The 18,852-nt window shown below is 46.9% G+C and overlaps 1 protein-coding gene across 4 annotated transcripts in view; it reads right to left on the bottom strand.

Annotated features, from left to right (window-relative positions):
- Positions 1–8,665: 8,665 nt before the first annotated feature.
- Positions 8,666–18,852, bottom strand: part of LOC128595797 (vomeronasal type-2 receptor 26-like) — a 64,835-nt gene continuing 54,648 nt past the window's right edge. For all 4 annotated transcript variants that reach the window (XM_053604783.1, XM_053604782.1, XM_053604780.1 and 1 more), the window contains 2 exons: positions 18,300–18,423; positions 8,666–13,922 (listed from right to left, as the gene is read on the bottom strand). In XM_053604783.1, coding sequence (XP_053460758.1) covers positions 12,991–13,922; positions 18,300–18,423 — 1,056 coding nt within the window. In that variant the 3' untranslated portion in view covers positions 8,666–12,990. The remainder of the gene's footprint in view (positions 13,923–18,299; positions 18,424–18,852) is intronic.

Below are 18,852 nucleotides of genomic sequence, written 5' to 3'. Positions count from 1 at the left end.
GACCTGGGCACACATAATATAAGCTGTGTCAAGGACTCCAGGTACTGTGCGTGAGCCCCACTACTTGATCTAGGTCTATATATAAATCTGGGTACCAAGTGTTTTTAGGATGGATACCCCATGTAGCATTCAACAGCATCCAGTCAGCAGTTTGAACAAAGGTGCTCCCGAATCTCCCCCGCACAGGTCCCCCATAGACATACCAGGTGACATTATACGGCTGATGGGGATTAGAGTAAGGAAAGGCATTCAAAGGGGTACATACAATCAATATTAACAGCGAGTAGGTGGGGAGTGCCTTAGTTTGAGTTTTAAAGGATTGCCTTCGGCCTGCTGGATTCTCCATTGTGGAATGAAGTCTTCTTGGATGGCAAACGGGTCTGCAAGTTTCACGTGGGTGTAGTGTACCCAGGAGGCAATGCCGTCTACTTTGAGAGCAGTGGGTGTTGCCAGGATCACGACATATGGGCCCTTCCACCGGGGTTCCAAAGTCTTTCGGCGATGCCTTTTTACATAGACCCAATCGCCAGGCTGGAACTTGTGGGGCTCAGGTACGGGACCAGCCTCGTAAGTACGCTGCAGGCAGCGCCAACACTCTTTCTGTACCTGCTGGTAAGACCGAAGGGAGAGGAGGAAATTTTCATCATCTGCCTAAGTTATTAAATCTATACGAGTGTTAGGAAAGATGGGGGGTGGTCTTCCATATAGTATCTCATAAGGAGTAAGCTCAGACAATGGCCCTGCCTTCATATCATAATGCAGGGGGTGGCTACAGCTCTGGGAACTACCTGGAAATTACATTGTGCTTACAGGCCCCAGAGCTCAGGACAGGTAGAAAGAATCAATAGAACTCTAAAAGAGACCTTAATCAAATTAACTCTTGAATCTGGCAGAGACTGGGTGACTCTCCCAGCTTATAGGGAGAATTTCTCACCTGATATAAAGCAAGGGAAGGAGAGTCACCCAGTCTCCGCCAGACTCAAGAGTTAATTTGGTTAAGGTCTCTTTTAGAGTTCTATTGATTCTTTCTACCTGTCCTGAGCTCTGGGGCCTGTAAGCACAATGTAATTTCCAGGTAGTTCCCAGAGCTGTAGCCACCCCCTGCATTATGATATGAAGGCAGGGCCATTGTCTGAGCCTAGCAGGGCTGGTAGTCCATACCTGGGGAAGATGTCTTCTAGCAGTTTCTTTGCCACCACCTGGGCGGTTTCATGCTTTGTTGGAAATGCCCCAGTCCACCCAGAAAAGGTATCAATGAAGACTAAAAGATATTTATATCCATACCGACCTGGTTTGACTTCTGTGAAGTCCACTTCCCAATACGCACCAGGCTTGTCTCCTTGTTCTCAGGTTCCCGGAGCAGCAGGGCCCACTCTGCCATTCGTGAGCTGGCAGGCTTTACAGGCCCTGATAATTTGGTCTATCTTGGTGTCTAGGTGCTCTATTTTAATTTTTGCATGGCGGACTAGATCTTTTAACTTTCTGTTGCCCATGTGAGTGGCCTGGTGCATGCGTTAGAGCACTTCCATTCCTAACTGTGCCAGGAGAATAGTTTTGCCATCTGCAGTGTGCCACCAGCCATCATATTTGTCTGGGAAATAGGCCTGAGGAATGATGTGGAGCCAAGCCAGGTCCTCAGGGGAATATTTGGGTTTTTCAGGTAACACTGGCGCCCCTGGATCTGGCAAATGGAGAATTAGCTCCTGGGCCATTGTAAGGGCCACTTCCTAGGCTACTTCATCGGCTCGGTGATTCCCTCTGGCCACTGGGGAATTTCCTTTCTGGTGGCCCGGACAGTGAATGATGGCCAACACTTTCGGCAACCAGATAGCTGTCATGAGGTCTAGTATTTCTTGCTTATTCTTTACCATTTTTCCCTCTGCCGTCAGTAATCCCCTTTCTCGGTATATGGCCCCATGGATATGGGCCGTGGCAAATGCATAACGGCTATCTGTATAGATGTTGACCTTCTTCCCTTCTCCCAGTAGTAAGGCCTTTGTAAGGGCTATAAGTTCTGCTCGTTGGGCAGAAGTTCCACTTGGAAGAGGTTCAGCCCACAACGTTTCAGTCTCTGAAACCACCACCACCCCTGCATACGTGTCCGTCTTTCACAAAGCTGCTGCCGTCCGTGTACCAGGTTTCCTCAGCATCTGGCAGCGGCTGATCGGTCAAATCTTGGCGGAGGCTGTGGACTTGCACCAGTATGTCTTGGCAGTGATGCAGTGGTACCTCTGCATCCAGGTTGGGCAGAAGAGTGGCAGGATTCAAAGCTGTACTGGGCAAGAACTGAATCCTCGGTGGATTCAGAAGAAGACCTTGGTAATGAGTCAGCCGTGCATTGCTCATCCACCGATCTGAGGTCTGCTTCAAAACTCCCTCAATGGTGTGAGGGGTTGTTTTTAACAGTTCCTGCCCCAAGGTGAGTTTATCAGCATCTTTCACTAGGACAGCAGTAGCCTCTATAATACGTAGACAAGGGGGCCACCCTGACGCAACTGGATCGAGTCTTTTAGACAAGTAAGCTACTGGGCGGGTCCAGGGTCCCAGAGTCTGGGTTAGTACCCCCTTTGCCACCCCTTTATGCTCATCCACATATAGATGGAAAGGTTCGGTGATATCAGGGAGACTTATCGCAGGGGAGGTTAGCAAGGCAGTCTTAAGATTTTTAAATGCCTGATCTCTTTCCTCTGTCCATTGGAAGGGCTGTCCTTCCTTAGTGGCCTCATAGAGGGGCTTAGCTATTTCTGCAAACCCCGGCATCCCCAGTCTACAAAATCCAACTGTCCCCAGAAATTCCCATACTTGCCTGGGAGTAGTGGGAACAGGAATTCCAAGCACAGTGCACTTTCTTGGCTTCACTTAGCCATCTCTGGCCATCTTTAAGCACATACCCTAAATAAGTCACATTTTGCTGACAAATTTGGGCTTTCTTTGCTGATGCGCGATATCCCATGTCTCCCAGGGTAGTAAGCAGATCTCTTGTTCCTTGCAGGCAATCATGCTCTGTGGCGGCTGCTATTAATATATCATCTACGTACTGAAGAAGGGTCAAGCCGGGGTGAGATTTAGGAAACTCACCTAAGTCTGCATGTAGAGCCTCATCAAAGATGGTCAGAGAGTTCTTAAAGCCTTGGGGCAGGCGGGTCCAGGTCAATTGTCCACTAATGCCCTCCTCTGGATCGCTCCACTCAAAAGCAAATATAGCCTGGCTTTGTGGGACTAGAGACAGACTGAAAAAGGCATCTTTCAGATCTAGTACTGTGTACCACTTTTGAGTTGGTGACAGAGCACTGAGAAGTGTATACATGTTAGGTACCATGGGGTGGATGTCCATTACCCGCTTATTTACTTCTCGTAAATCTTGTACTGGATGATAGTCATTTGTAAGGGGTTTCTTAACAGGCAACAGGGGGGTATTCCAAGCAGACTGGCAGGGGATCAAAATGCCCGCTTGAAGGAGGCGTCTGATGTGTGGGATTATTCCCCTCTTCACCTCTACGGCCATGGGGTATTGCTTCACTTTTATGGGTTCTGCTCCCGGCTTAAGTTCTACTAAGACAGGAGACTGATGAAGGGCTAACCCTACCCCTCCTGTTTCCACCCATGTCAATGGATAAGAGTGGAGCCAGTCGCCCATGTCAGCCAGGGCTCCATGCAGTGTTTGGTGGAGTGCATACTCATCTTCTAATTGAACAGTCAGAACTTGTATTTGTCACCCTTACCCATCTGTTACTTGGGGGCCATCCTGCCTAAAAGATATCTGAGCCCCGATTTTGGTTAATAGGTCTCTTCCAAGTAAGGGGTATGGGCAGTCTGGAATAACCATAAGTGCATGGGATACCTGGCCCGTGCCTAAGTCTACAGTTCTTCGGGTAGTCCATGAATATTGCTTCATCCCAGTTGCCCCTTGGACCCAAGATTTATTTGTATCTAGTTTTCCTTGGTCTCTTAAAAGCACTGAATGCTGGGCGCCAGTGTCCACAAGGAAATCAATTGGTGTCCCCTCCACTTTGAGGGTTACTCCTTACAGTAGGCACACTAGTCTCTCTGTAAGCATCTGCGTCCCCCCACCCAGGGTTTCTCCTCACCTTCAGTGGTCAATCTCTTCAGTCGGGCCTGCTGATCTTTACATTCGGCAGCTGTGACAGCCAGCAGGATTTTAGCCAAATTATGAGTTTGTTTGGCCCGAGCGCAAGTCTGTTTTTCTTCCAGTGTCTCTCTGTTATTATAAACCTTCTCAGCCACTGCAAGCAAATCCTGTAAAGTTTTCTCAGCCAATCTGTCTACTTTCTGAAGTTTCTTTTGTGTATCAAGAGCAGATTGATTAACAAAGGCCATGATTACTGCAGCCTTGCTACTATCTTCCTCAGGATTCATGGGAGTATAAGTACGGAATGCTTCCATGATCCTCTCTAAGAAGGCAGCGGGAGATTCATTATTTTCCTGCTGCACATTCCCTACCTTAGCCAAATTAGTCGGCTTACGGGCCGCTTTCTGGAGACCCCTCTTAGAGTCTGGCGGTAGACTCGGAGACTCATCTGACCATCCCCTGTATGAAAGTCCCAATCAGGGTGGGTAAGGGGGAAAACAGCATTAATGTCAGCAGGGTTAGTGGTCATAGCCCCGTTTGCACCCACGACTGACTTCCGAGCCTCTGACAGAATTCTCTCCCTCTCTTCTGTAGTAAAGAGCACCTGTAAAAGCTGCTGACAATCATCCCAGGTAGGCTGGTGAGTAAAGAGAACAGAATCTAAAAGATTAACTAACACACTAGGCTTTTCAGAAAAGGTAGGGTTTTGCATTTTCCAGTTATACAGATCACTTGTGGCAAAGGGCCAATAATAAAAATCTTGTGCCCCATGTGCATCTGGGGGATTTACAGCCCTCAGAGGAAGGACAGTCGAGTCAGCATTTGCCTCTTGCTGGGCCCGCTACCTCGTGTACGGTGGGCTCCCAGTGCCAGGTCTAGCTGCAGGCTCGGCTTCTGCGGCCAGCTCCCCCGCTGCCTCCTCTCCAGGAGGTGGAGAAGCAACCTGAGGAGGGGCGAGAGGACAATACGGAGGAGGACAAAAGAAATCCTGGTCCATACTGTCCTGTAACACAGTGTAAAGCAGTGCAGAGGGTTTGGGTTTGGGTTTCTTTCTCAGTGAGGGGCTTCTCGCATATGGCAAGAACCACCATACTGTTGCAATGATTATCTGCTGGAGGCAAAAGAGCCTTTAGCCAAGGAGAGGGATCTTCCACCAAATCCATCCAAGTGGTAATGTACGGAACCTGGTCAGGATGACTGGTCCGTGAGCGGTAGACAATGTCCTTAACCTGAAAAATGATGGGAAGGTGAAAGGTTCCCTCGGGAGGCCAGCCAACATTGAAAGTTGGCCACTTGCTGCTGCAAAAAGTGATGAGTTTAGTTCTTTTCACCATGAGTCCTAGGTCCTGCACCCTGGACTTGAAGTCTGAGAAATGGTCAAGGGAAAGGGGGGTTGTTTGAGTCTGTCCCATGTTACAGTCTAAATCTGAGTCGCCCCGTCAAGGCCAGCCACAACCACACAAAGACACCAATGAAACACACGGCACACAAAAGGACAAACCAGACAGACAGTCCGCAGAAACAAAACCGAAAGTAATCTGACGGTCTCTGACCGTAATGTGGGAGCGACCTGTGAAATTGCCCAGGCACAAAAACCACTTCTTCCACACCACGCCCTGGGGTATCCTCGTCCCAGTCTGGTGGGATTACCTCTACAACATACACTGAGTTCCGCACTTCCGAAGAGGTTGGCAGCCTCCAGTGCGTCCACCTTGACTTTACGCCGACCACACCATGCACAGACTTTCAATCCCAAAAAGTAGCACAATAGACAAAACAAACACTTACCACGTATCGGCTCTTCGGGTTGGATGTCCTCAGGGGGTTCTGGGGGATCTTCCCTGCCAACACACCAAATGTTGTGCCCAGTCAAAATCCCCGCAAAGACCACCGAGGAGCCAAATCCGATGCAAAAGCAAAAGAGCCGTTTTATTGCAAGTTCGAACTTGGACTCCCAGGGTCTCTGTTACAACAGATCCAAGCCAGGAGCCCAGAGTTCTGGAGCAGGGGGTTTTTATGGTCCCACGCAGTTGGTAGGCGTGCACAGCTTGAAACAAAGGGGGTGCTTCTGGATTGGTTAGGTGGGGGGGAAGGGTCCCTGATTGGTGGGCAGTTGTCTTATGATGCCTGGAAGGTGAAACTAAATGGCGGGGGGTGGAGGGGCGAAACTTAACTCCTAAGATGGTGCTGGTCTGGTTCTTTCAGCCACATACATGGGGCTGGTGGGTTTGAACCCTGCCCAGGCCTGAAACATAACAACTACAACAAAAAAATAGCCAGACATTATGGCTGGTGTCTGTACTCCCAGCTACTTGGGAAACTGAGGCAAGAGAATCGCTTAAGCCCGAGAGTTTGAGTTTGCTATGAGTTGTCATGCCATAGCACTCTACTGAGGGCGACGTAGAGTCTCAAAAAAGATAAGAGTTTGTTAATCAGAGACAAAGGACATATGTTCAGACTCAAGTGGTTTGCTGTGTGTATTGAGAACCTGCAAGTATGTCTTGCATGGCCTAAATCCTATTGAATCACAAAGGACATCTCTAAGAAGGGAAGGGGTCATGATGAGGCATGTCTGATCCCTTTTCTCAAGGCTAGCAACTCAGTTTTTGGGATCCCCTTGCCCAAGAGGGGGTCCAGTCAGTTGCTGGAGAGAGCCTTAAAATTTTATTTCAGTTCACAGCCTCTAGCGTACATCTGGAGTATCTGGGGACATGTCTGATTGTCACAACTGGGAGTGGGAAGGTAGGGAGGATTCTTCTAACATCAAGCCAGTGAAGGCTGGGGAGGTTGTTCAACCCCCTAAAGCCACATAGCCACGCCACGTCCAGGCGGAGTGGACACCAGGCACTGGGAAGCTGTGTCTGCAACCCAAACTGGGAGGCAGAGATTGAAGAGCCAGTGAGTCAGGACAAAGGTCTCTGCACACTGACCAGGGGCTGACACATTGAAGCTTAAATGCTTATTATTACTATTGAGACAGTCTCACTCTGTCCCCCTGGGTAGAGTACCATAGCGTCATAGCTCACAGCAATCTAAAATTTGTAGGCTCCAGGATCCTCCTGCCTCAGCCTCCCTAGTAAATGGGTCTAGAGGTGCCTGCCAGGACGGCGAGTAGAGACGGGGGTCTCACTCTTGTTCAGGCTGGCCTTAAACTCCTGAGCTCAGGCAATCCACCCCCTCGGCCTCCCAGAGCCCTAGGATCACACGAGTGAGCCACTGCACAAACCGATTGTTTAAATAAACCCACCCACCTACCCACTCAGCGCCGTAGCTCAATGGTTAGGGCACCGGCTGTGTGGCTGGCGGGTTCAGACCCAGCCGGGGCCTGCTATAAACAACAACAACAACAAAAATAGCCTAGCATTGTGGCGGGCGCCTGTAGTCCCAGCTACTTGGGAGGCTGAGCCAAGAGAATCGCTTAAGCCCCAAAATTTGAGGTTGCTGTGAGCTGTGACGCTACAGAACTCTATTGAGGGCGACATAGTGAGACTTCGTCTGAAAAATAAATAAATAAATACCCACTCCCAACCCACAACCACCCCACAGCAAACACAATCCCGGTCCCTCTCCCCCTCCGCCGCCCTCCCCAGGCGCACGCGCTCATTGTCTCCAGGTAGGGCTCTGCGCGTGACGTCACCACTCCGGGTGCGGAGGGAGCGAAATGTGTGTTACCGCGACATAATCAGAGATGCACCAAAATGATGGTCGGCAAAGCCCTTTACAACCGGCCCCAGGGCCACAAATGAGTTACTCAGCTTCCGTGGCAAGACCTGGCAACCAGCGAAAGCGGGATGCTTGCGTTGCGGACAGGTCTCATTCAACTCGGCTTCCAGGGGGCCTCAGCGGCCACTTCCGGATCCAAGGAGGGTAGTCAGCTCTCGGACCCTCAGCAGCGTGCCGAACTGCATCTTCCTGAGGCCTCTGCGGCCAACTGCCTTTCTTCCATACCGCTTTCCCAACAATTAACAGTTAAGAGAAAGCATTTAACAAACGTTTTCGATCCGTAAGTCATCCATGGATACAGGTATTTTCAACCTTTTTTTTTTAACTAACAAGCATGCTTACTAGCCTCAATTCTTTTGAGACTACAATACCCAGAAGTCTCTGAGCCTCTCTCTGCCTCTTGGTGACAAAGAGACGCCGGAAGTCAGATGAATGAGGCGGGGCCAGACTGAAATCAGGATTCCGATTGATGGAGAGGACACTGCCTTCTTTAAAGGTTTGTACTTGGGGCCGGCGGTCACTGTGCCCACATTGTGTGACTGTGGCGTGGGCTGTAAGTAAACTTTGGTAGACTGGGTGTTGTCTCAGGTCTCGGTGTGAGGAGGTTGGGGCTATGCACTCGAGGCACTCTGGGCCTCATGACCAACGCTGGAAATATTGGCTCTAGAGGTGCCCCGCGAGGTGTAAGAGACTCCAGTTCTCGGCCTGGTTGTGGAATGCGGTGTGTGTGTGTGTGTGTCTCTTGCCTAGTTCGCCTGTGACATCGTAGGTCCCATGGGCGCTGAACGAGGGCTGTGGGGCCACCTCCCCCGCGTCCCCCACTCCGAGGAGGGTGAGCTGGTACTGTTTCACCCTCTCTGTACCTTGGTTTCCCTTTTTGTGAAATGATGTTTGAAGCCCCTGTTCTGCCTCCTGTTTGGGGGCCTAGGGCAAGATACACACGCTCTGTGCCTCAGTTTCTCCATCTGCAAAACGAGGACATTGGCATTTATCTCTGTAGGGTTTCATTGAGGATTCAGAGAGCCTGAGAATAGTGGAGGGCACACGGTGATCCCAGCTCTGATAACATCCAGTCATCATCTTTGTTGGGGGATAAGTCATTCTACTTCCTCCCGGGCCTCCGTTGATCTGCAAATTGGATTGTGTGACCCCTAACAGGACTTTATTTTGCACATACAATTTATGCCTTTGTTCTCACTGAGGAATGCCACAGGATTTGGTGGTGAGACATTGGGATTCCAGAAACCTTCCCTTGTCATGTTGATGGCTGTGTGACCCTAGTCAGCTATCCTGTATTGAGGCTAGAGTTTCCTCAAGTGAGAAATGATGGGGATGGGCTTTTAATTTTACCTTCTGGTATAAGCATTGCCCCTGATGTTCCTTGGGGAACTCAGGCAAGCTCTCTGATACAGCACTGCACCATCTGTAACATAACCAAGGGGTGCACAGTTGAACTTTGAGGTTGCTTTTCATGATAAAGTTGCAGTCAATAGGTTAGTGTCTCCAGAGACCTCACCACACCTAGCACCTTCACTTTCTGATGATTATTTCGTGAAAGGGTTGTATACACAAAGCAACCTGCAAATGCACAAATTGCTGAGAAACCAAAGAACAAGGTAGACATATCCAACTTGTTGGTAGAGGGTGGTTTATTAGGGAACTTATGGACAGAATTGTGGGCTTGGGCAGCCACAAGACAGGTAGATTTCTTCTGTACCACTACCCCCAAGACCCAGACCTTGCATACCATAAGGAAAGAGTATATGGGCTGCAGAACGAACGTGCAGGACATTCAGAGTTGACCTTCAAAGGTAGACAAGAATGCTCTATTTTTGTCATAGCCTATCATTTTCCTAAAGGCAGTGTTTATGGTAAGTACTAGTCTATGAAATATCAAGGTTCTTTTGGTTTACACAAGGAACAGTAAATGAAGTAGAAATCTTGGAGGCACTCCTGAGACTGGGATTAATCAGAAGTCAACATGGTGGATTAGTAACCACAATGGAGTGCCTTTTAACTACTCCACCAAAACAGTAGAATCTCTTTAAACTGACCACCCAAGGGACTGTAACAAACTGATCAACATAAGGAACTAGGTCTACTGTACTGACACCTACATGTGCTCCATGTCTTGTCTATGAAAATTAGGTCAACTTAAGGAGGGGGTCAGTGTGGGGAGGTGGTCAGCTATAAAGGTTCTACTGTATTTTTTCTTTTGGTTTGTTTGGGGTTTTGTTTTTTGTTCTGTTTTCTTTTGAGATACAGTCTCCCTCTGTCACCCATGCTAGAGTTCCATGACATCAGGCTAGCTCATAGCAACCTCAAACACCTGGGTTCAAGCAATCCTCTTGCCTTAACCTCCCAAGTAGCTGAGAATACAGGCTCCTACCACAACACCCAGCTAATTTTTCTATGTTCAGTAGAGACAGAGTCTCACTCTTGCTTATTCAGGTCTTGAACTCCTAAGCAGAAGCAATCCTCCCACCTCACACTCTCAGAATTCTAGGATTACAGTTGTGAGCCACAGTGGCTTGCCTCTATAATATCTTTTTCTTCTTAGATGTAGGCCTCCCTTCAACCACTGCTTATAAATATTTGTTATCTCAATTGTGCTGTAAAATCAGGCCACGTTCTGTTTGTTGCCTTTGCTGGGTCTCTGAGAGAAAAGGAATGAACCAACTCAGGACCCCACTGGGTGCACACCATGGAAGGATAAGGCACTGGCACCACTGAATCACAGGTTGGGAAGCCATTCCTTTCGCAGTTCTCGCTCAGTCTTTCTCATTTTTGAATAAGTAAGCATATCTGTAACAGCTCAAACTAACCAATCTCTTTTAAATTCAGTATATCGCTATTATATCTACTGTTATTACTCTCTTCTCTTTATGGCCAAACTGGTTTTCCATTTTGGGAAGTACAATAAAGTTTTATCCTTAAAATAAATTTTGCACACCCAGTGGTTCTCAGTCTGGACACATGTGATCCACTGGAGGAATAATTCAATGCCTAGCCCCCTTCACCCATATGAATGCCTCATTCACACATAGATCGTCTTAACCTTTTACTTCAGACTATAAATTCTCTCTGTGCCCAGGTCTCAGCTCCAAGGGCTCACACCAGACACAGGGGCTTCACCCACACAGAGAACAAATACCAAGACCTCAAGACAGGGATTGTGGAAACATACGGACATCCTAGTTCTCATTAACTTCCGCCTGAGTGTCTCCTTTCATGATTACTTCCTGAATTATTTATTCCATTGGGGTTTGCAAAATGGGGACTTTCTAATTTGTTTCTCTCAAGTTAGAGGATATACTGTAAAAGAGAACTTTTCTTTCTCCCACCTCCTCTACATCCTTTTGTGGTATCTGTACGTCATCAGGGATTCTTTATTTCTGTATTATGAGGGATCACTGTATAGTATTTAAACTTCAGCAAAGGGATCTCCTTAGGTTGAACAGTTGGCTTTACTGCCAGATGTGGGGTACTTCTTTGCTTTCAACACAAGAAAATACTCAAATTTCACATCACAATTTCTCTGTTCTGGCCTTTGAATCCACCATGTTTCTCCAAGAAACCTTGCTTTTATATAGTGTGGAATGGTAATTGTAAATATTTTCTCCTAGGCATTGAAACATAGATCAAGAGTTCATACCAGAATCACAAACTCAGACACCACATGCTTCCTCCTCACCTCCCCTGTTCCCTGCATGTGTGTAGTTCATACTGCATTGAACCTTCACTTCCTAAAATGTATCTACTCATCTGTTCTGTTCTACAAATACAAACAAAACAGTTCTAAAATTACTTCACCAATGACATTACCAACTAATGCTATTAAAATTCTATATATATATATATATATTTTTTTTTTTTTTTTTTTTGAGACAGTCTCATTATGTTGCCCTTGATAGAGTGCTATGACATCACAACTCACAGCAACCTCAAACTCTTGGGCTTAAGTGATTCTCTTGCCTCAGTCTCCTGAGTAGCTGGGACTACAGGTGCGTGCCACAATGCCCGGCTATTTTTTGTTGCAGTTGTCATTGTTGTTTAGCTGGCCTGGGCTAGGTTCAAACCTGCCAGCTTTAGTGTATGTGCCCAGCGCCCTACCCACTGAGCTGTGGGCACTGCCTAAAATTCATTATTTAGTCATAGTTCTGAAAAAGAAATTTAGTTTAATTTTAGAGAAGGGGTGTTGTTGTGTTGACCAGGCTAGACTTGAACTCTTCATTCACATTTCATTTTATGTGTCAGTTATTTAAGTGTGTAAAGTCAATAAACTAACTTCAGAAGATACTTAAATGATCCTAGGATTACCAGTTTCTTATAAAGTTAGATCTATATGTTTCTCCTGGTTTTCATATGAATTGTGTTCCACTCCCTTCTCCATTGTTTTCATTTTTGAATATGTACAATCTCCATATGGTTCAAAAGTCACACTTACATAAAAAGACAAAGGGAGGGGGCAGCGCATGTGGCTCAGAGGAGTAGGGCGCCGGCCCCATATGCCAGAGGTGGCGGGTTCAAACCCAGCCCCAGCCAGAAACTGCAGAAAAAAAAGAAAGACAAAGGTAGGTTTCATTCCTATCTCGTTCTCATGTATGCCCTAGAAATAACCTTTTTTGGGTATTGTTCCTATGTTTCTTGCCCCAAAGATATAACACCGTATACATTCATTTAAACTTTGCTAGTTGCAATATTTAGCAATAATGTGTATTCAACTTTTGCTATTGCACTAAGTAACAAGGTATTTCATGGTTGTTTAACTTTGCATTTTTCATTACTAATTAGGCTTATCATCTTATTCTTATTTAATACTTAATCAGATTTTGCTTCTCAAAGTACCTGTCTATATCTCATTGCTGCTGCTTCTCAGATTTTTAAAATTTTATTGATTTACAGGCATGCCTTACCCAACTTCTTACTCATTGGATAATCAGGTTTTGCTTATGAAAATTTACTTCTGTAATTTAGCAATATCTCATTGCTGTATTTTCTCAGATTGTTTGTTTAAGTTGTATTGATTTTCAGGAGTGCTTTACACAATTCTTGTACAAATTCCATACCATGAATAAGCATCTGAGTCCCTCTATGCCAGCAGTTCTTAACACCCACAGGAACTGTATTAAAGGGTTGCGGCATTAGGAAGGTTGAGAACCAGTGCTCTATGCAATTCATGTATCATGGAGTCCTTCTGGGAGTGATTTCTCAGTCTTCCTCTTTAAAGCCTGGATGGTATTCCTTTCTGGATGAAGGAGGATCACATAGCACTTGGGAGCAAAGATGCAGCCAAGCAGCCCAGCGCTGGAGGCCACAATGGAGAAGACCTCCACGGCCACCAAGGCTTTGCCCTGGATGCTATGGTAGCTGGGGAGGAAGGCCACCCAGACACTGCAGGACACCAGCATACTGAAGGTGAGGAACTTGGCCTCATTGAAGGCATCAGGCAGGTTTCTCGCCAGGAAGGCAACAGCAAAGGTGCCCAGGACCAAGAAGCCCAGATAGCCCAAGACACAGTAGAAAGCAGTGATAGAGCCCTTGTCACACTGGAGGAAGATGTGGCTGGGCATGGCCCATGGGTCCTCAGCTGGAAAGGGAGGAGAAGTCCCCAGCCAGATCCCACAGAGGGTCACTTGGATGAGGGAGCAAAGGAGCACGATAGAATGTGTGTTCTGGGGACCCAGCCACCTTCTGGCCCTGCTTGCTGGCCTTGTCATCTGGAAGGCCATGACCACAGTGAGCGTCTTGGCCAAAACAGAGGACACGGCCACAGTGAACCCAAGTGCAAATGTGACCTGTCGGAGGAGGCAGGTGGCAGGGGAGGGGCGGCCAAGAAATAGCAAGGAGCAGAGGAAGCAGAATGTGAGGGACACCAGGAGGGTGTAGCTCAGGGTCCGGTTGTTGGCCTTCACTATGGGGGTGTCCCGGTGCCACACAAACACCACAAGGACCAGCACCGAGAGGGCTGACAGGGACAAGGCCACACATGCCAGAACCAGGCCTAAGGGCTCATTGAAGGCCAGGAAGGCCTCCTCTTTGGGAAGGCAGTGCTCCCTTTTCTTGTCTGGGTAGTGGCCTTCAGGGCAGAGTGTGCACTGTTCCATATCTGAAAGAAACAAAAGGGCATCAGTATTCTTCACAGGGCACCACACAATGGGTGAGATTCCATCGCCAGGGCTCTCACCATCATAGCTCAGTTTTCAGAGATCATTTGGTTGTTTTAAGTGTGTGCATGTGTGTTTTAAAGGAAAATGTAAACAAGTCACCACTTTTTCTAATAATGTTGGGGACACAGTATCCTGGAAAAACTCATAATATATGAAAGAATTATGGTTCTATTACTCTGTCTGTCTTGCTATCTAATTACACATACAAAATCTTCCTGTCTTTTGTCCCTCCGTATCCATGGGGGGTGGTTCGAGGACCCCTGCAGATACCAAAATTCTTAAATGTTCAAGTCTCTTATATAAAATGATATAGTATTTGTATATAAGCCACACATATCCTATCATTTATTTAAATTAACTCTAGATTACTTATTAATACCTAATACAATGTGAATGTTAATTTAAATAGTTACATTCCATTGCTTTTATATTAGCATTATTTTGTATTGTTAAAAAATATTTTCCATCCACACTTTATTGAATGAGCAGATGTGGAAACATGGACATTGATGTCCAACCTACACATCCATTCCTATCAATAAAGTGTGAAATCAGTTGAGTAAGGGAAACCCTCAGAGGCCGCACTGAGGTGAAGCCCTTAGCCCAGATGTGAGTGGTGCTGACAGTATCTGTAGCATCACCTGCCCTTCCTGGTGGCCTCACATGGTAAGGCAGAGAAATGCAGACATCTTGTGAGGTTATGTGGCAGAATGAGGATAACCACATGTAATGAGGGATATCAATTATCTGCAGTTTCTGTGACCAGATGGACTAAACACTGACCAGAGAAAACAGACCTGAGGACCAAGAATGGTCAATGACAGACACCCAGGACCATCAGAATAGCAAAGGCTGCAGTTGCTACAGTCATTTGATGGCAGTCACAAAAGGAAACACGTATCTCAACAAAGATGACACTGAGTATGGGAATCAAAGAGCAACACTATCCCGATGGCCTGGCAGATGTCAGAGTCAGTCACCTCTGGCTTCTAATAATTAGGCATGCAGTTCTTGGTTTCCTTCTTAGTCTTCCCCTCCCTGCCCCTCTGTCCTTTCAATTCTGTGAATGTACTAAACTGACAGTGGTGAGTCTGCAGAGCAAGGAGGGCATCTGGGTAGATAGATGGCCAGTGTGGCCTAGAGGTTGTGCAGCCTGAGGAGCACATTCACTTAGGGAGCTTTCAGTGATGTTGGTGTCCCAGAACTTGAAGATTGGATGGCATCTGCAAGGGGGTTGCCCTAGAGCAGAGGTTCTTAAACTGTGGGTCGCGACCCATAGAAACTATTAAAGGGCCGTGGCATTAGGAAGATTGAGAACTACTGCCCTAGAGGATAAGGGTCCAGACAGTCTGGTGAGGACAATCACGTGAGGAGCATCCTGGCAGGGGCATCTGACCATGTGGGATCCAGGGGGCCTCCACCTGGGGCATGGGCATTAGGAGAACAGCCTAGGTGAAGAGGACTTACAATATGGTGGAGGGTGGGCCACAGAAACAAGGGGATTGATACCTAAGTGTGTTAAGGATGGGGAAGCCAGGATTCTCATGTCCAGAGATGGATTTACTAATATGGAAAAGTGAACAGTAGAATGGACCCATGTTGGGCTGGAATGCCAGCCACATGCACTTGTGCGGATGTATGTGAATTTTTACACACACACGTAATCCTGACCTGCCTTCACCAACAATGTCCCAAAGGAGTGATCTAGCAACACCTCCCTCTGGCCCGGCTATTACCAACAAACATGCTCAGTCCACAGATCTTGGTTTCTAAATCACCATTTCACACTAAAAGAACCCAAAGCTTCCTGGGAAAACAGTAATTCCAAGGTTGGGCAGGAAAAATGCAAGTGAATCTGAAATATGTTGGTGGTTGTGCTGAGAAGTACAGAAGAACCCCAACTCTGATGAGTTGAGGTGAAGGAACCCAGAGGGCAGTCCAGGAGTGCCCACTGCCTGAGTCTGGTAGGACTTGAGTGCTGAAGGAATGGGAGCAACAGAATAGAACCCCTGGAATGAAATAGGAAAAGCAAGTTCATACTAATGTAATGAAGTGTGTGAATTCATTGCAGGTTTGATGAGCAATGAGATACTTGGGTTTACAATGTCTCCCCACAAAATATTTAGTACATTCAGAATAGAAAAGAGCAACTCTGCAGTGCAGAGGCCCATGAGCAGCCTGCTAATCAAGTGCTCAAAGGAAACATGGTCATCCTGGGTCAAATTGACATCAAACACACCTGGCTTGAGCCAGGAAGAACACCGGGTTACTGCTTCTGGGATGCTCCTGCCAGTGATTTAAACCCAGAATCTGATTATGAAGAAACAGCAGATGCAAACAGCAGAACTTTCCAGAAAGGAACCAGGTTGTATTTTTCAAACAGGCAAAGCCATGAAAGACCCAGGCAAATAAATTCATTTTTAGAAAACCAGCGCACACTGTAATTATAGTCCCCATCTTTCCTAAAGCCTCCTGTGCAAGAAATGGACACAGATGTGACAATTAGCTGTGACACTTAATTTTGAACTATATCTCTTTGCTATCAAAGATTATATTGAGACAACATAACTGGTGAAATTTGAAGAGGGTCTGAAAATTAGTGACCTATCAATGCCAACTACTTGATTTGGACAATTGCACAGCCATTAACTAGAGAAAGTCCCTGTTTCTCAACCAAATTCATTTATCCAGGACACTGCAGGGCAAACTCTGTTCTATGCAATTTCCTGCATAATCTTTTATCCTCCTCTAGGTTATGATTATCGTATCAATGTTAACACTGAAAGAAAGGGACAGAGACAAAACAGTAAGGCTCTGAGCTGTGGTATGCAAACCAGGCCCCAGACCCCCAGAGATGTAACCTCACATAATGTACTTTACAACGTGCAAACGTGTGCAGGCGAGCACACCCCTTCCAGAAGCAGGTCCTCTGTTTGACACGACCTTGGTGGAAGTCCAGGGAGAATGGAATACTATTGTGTTGTGATCGGGTGCTAAGTCACATGGAAATAGTTTTTGGTTATTTTCTGAATCCCTAGTCAAGAATGCTTCTGACTTAACTGATGGGGACATTAACATTGGCAAAATAAACATAGGAGATGTATCCTAGGAGACAGTCACGCCAGTGTGCCTGAGAACAATAGTGCAGGCCTTGCTGAACTCCTGTCCCAGGTGTGTAGAAACCAGGAGGCCAAGCTGGCACAAGGAATGATAGGAGGAGGGAACTAAACTCCGGCGGGTGGGGGTTGAGGGGTGGTTCCTGGTAAGCCACTCTCACCTGCTGCACCTTCTCAGAGTGACCCCACTAACATGCTCCTGTGTGCTCCACAAGAAACCAGGCAGAAGAGAAAGATAACATCAGCCAAGAGCCCAGGCAGAGGATGCTACAAGAGGGAAAATAAGCACCAAATGAAGGGAACTTCTGGGAAACACAACTCCAAGCCTGAATGCTCCACTGCCCTCTCACCACCACCTGCACCCTCAGGTAACAATCAGTGACTGGGAAGACCAATGTCCAGCCTGTCCACTCTTGGGTCACATTGAAGACATTTTCTGAGCCAGCCAGAATGGTTCATATTTCCTCTCCCTCTTTCTGATACCTCTCTTATGATTAAACTTCCCAGAATGTGAAATGCACAAGAAAGGAGGGAGCTGGAAGGTGACACATTGTGCTAGGGGTACAGAAATCCCTACAGGGAATTCCTTCTACACAGGGAGAAATGCAAGAAGGCCTTAGGAGACGTGAAGTTGGCACTGTTGTCACTCCTTTGTAGGTAGCCACAGGCTGCACTGGCTTTCTAGGACAGACAACAGCAAGCTTTTCCCATAGAGGACCAGGTAGTAAATGTTTGCAGTTCTGCAAACAGGGGCGGTGGGCAGGGGGAGGCTCTCTGTCACCTATTCAAGTCAGCTGCTTTAAGACTGAAAGCCCTTACAGACTATATGCGAAGGAACGTGGGAACCAGCTTTGGCCTGCAAGTTTAGTTTGCTTACCTGTGCTATAGAGACATAGAGCCCAACACCTGACCACACTACCCTGCAGACTTCTTCCTAGGGGCTGTCTCCTACTAGTATCTTGGCGAAAATCTGAGCATGTTTTCCTCTTCCATCCAAATCCAAATTGAACAGACAAAACATGCTACTTCTCAAGTAAAGACACAAATGGGAGCTTAAGGATATTTGAGCACTCCTGTATGGGGGCCAACACAGATCTGGAAGGATGGTGGTCTCTTAAAATTTTGAGGAATAAAGTTGCCCCAAAACACATGAGTTGAATCTCAGGATTCAGGAGAATGAATTTCAAGTCTTCCTCTCACCTGTTCTATCTGCAAAGTGTCCTGCTGGGCAGGGGCTGCACTCAAAGCAGCAGTGAGGCCAGCCTTGCCGTGGGACTTGGCTGGACCCAGGAGGGCAGCTCTCACTGCAAACGGAGCGAGGAAGCTGGGGAAACAGAGTCCTGAATTTAGATTGTGTGTGTCTGAGAAAAACAATCTCAAAACCACTCTTCCTTGTCACAACTCTCTTGATTCTCCTCTTTGTAAAAGTCAGGGCTATAATTTAGGATATTTTGGCTACAACTAAGAGAAATATCAAGACCAATAAGCTTAAATAATCAGGAAAGTTTTTAACAGATGGCTAGTAGTCAATACTTTTTATGTTTCAGAAAATCAAACATATTTTTTTTTTTTTTTTGAGACAGAGTCTCACTTTATCGCCCTTGGTAGAATGCCATAGTATCACAGCTCACAGCAACCTCCAATTCCTGGGCTTAGGTGATTTTGCCTTAGCCTCTCCCGAGTAGATGGGACTACAGGTGCCCACCACGTTTTGTTGCAGTTTGGCTGGAGCTGGGTTCAAACCCGCCACCCT

Source organism: Nycticebus coucang, chromosome 10, assembly GCF_027406575.1.
Source record: "Nycticebus coucang isolate mNycCou1 chromosome 10, mNycCou1.pri, whole genome shotgun sequence".
Classification (NCBI taxonomy): Eukaryota; Metazoa; Chordata; class Mammalia; order Primates; family Lorisidae; genus Nycticebus; species Nycticebus coucang.
Note: the sequence above shows the minus strand (reverse complement) of the source record. Positions and strands in the feature narration are given on the sequence as shown.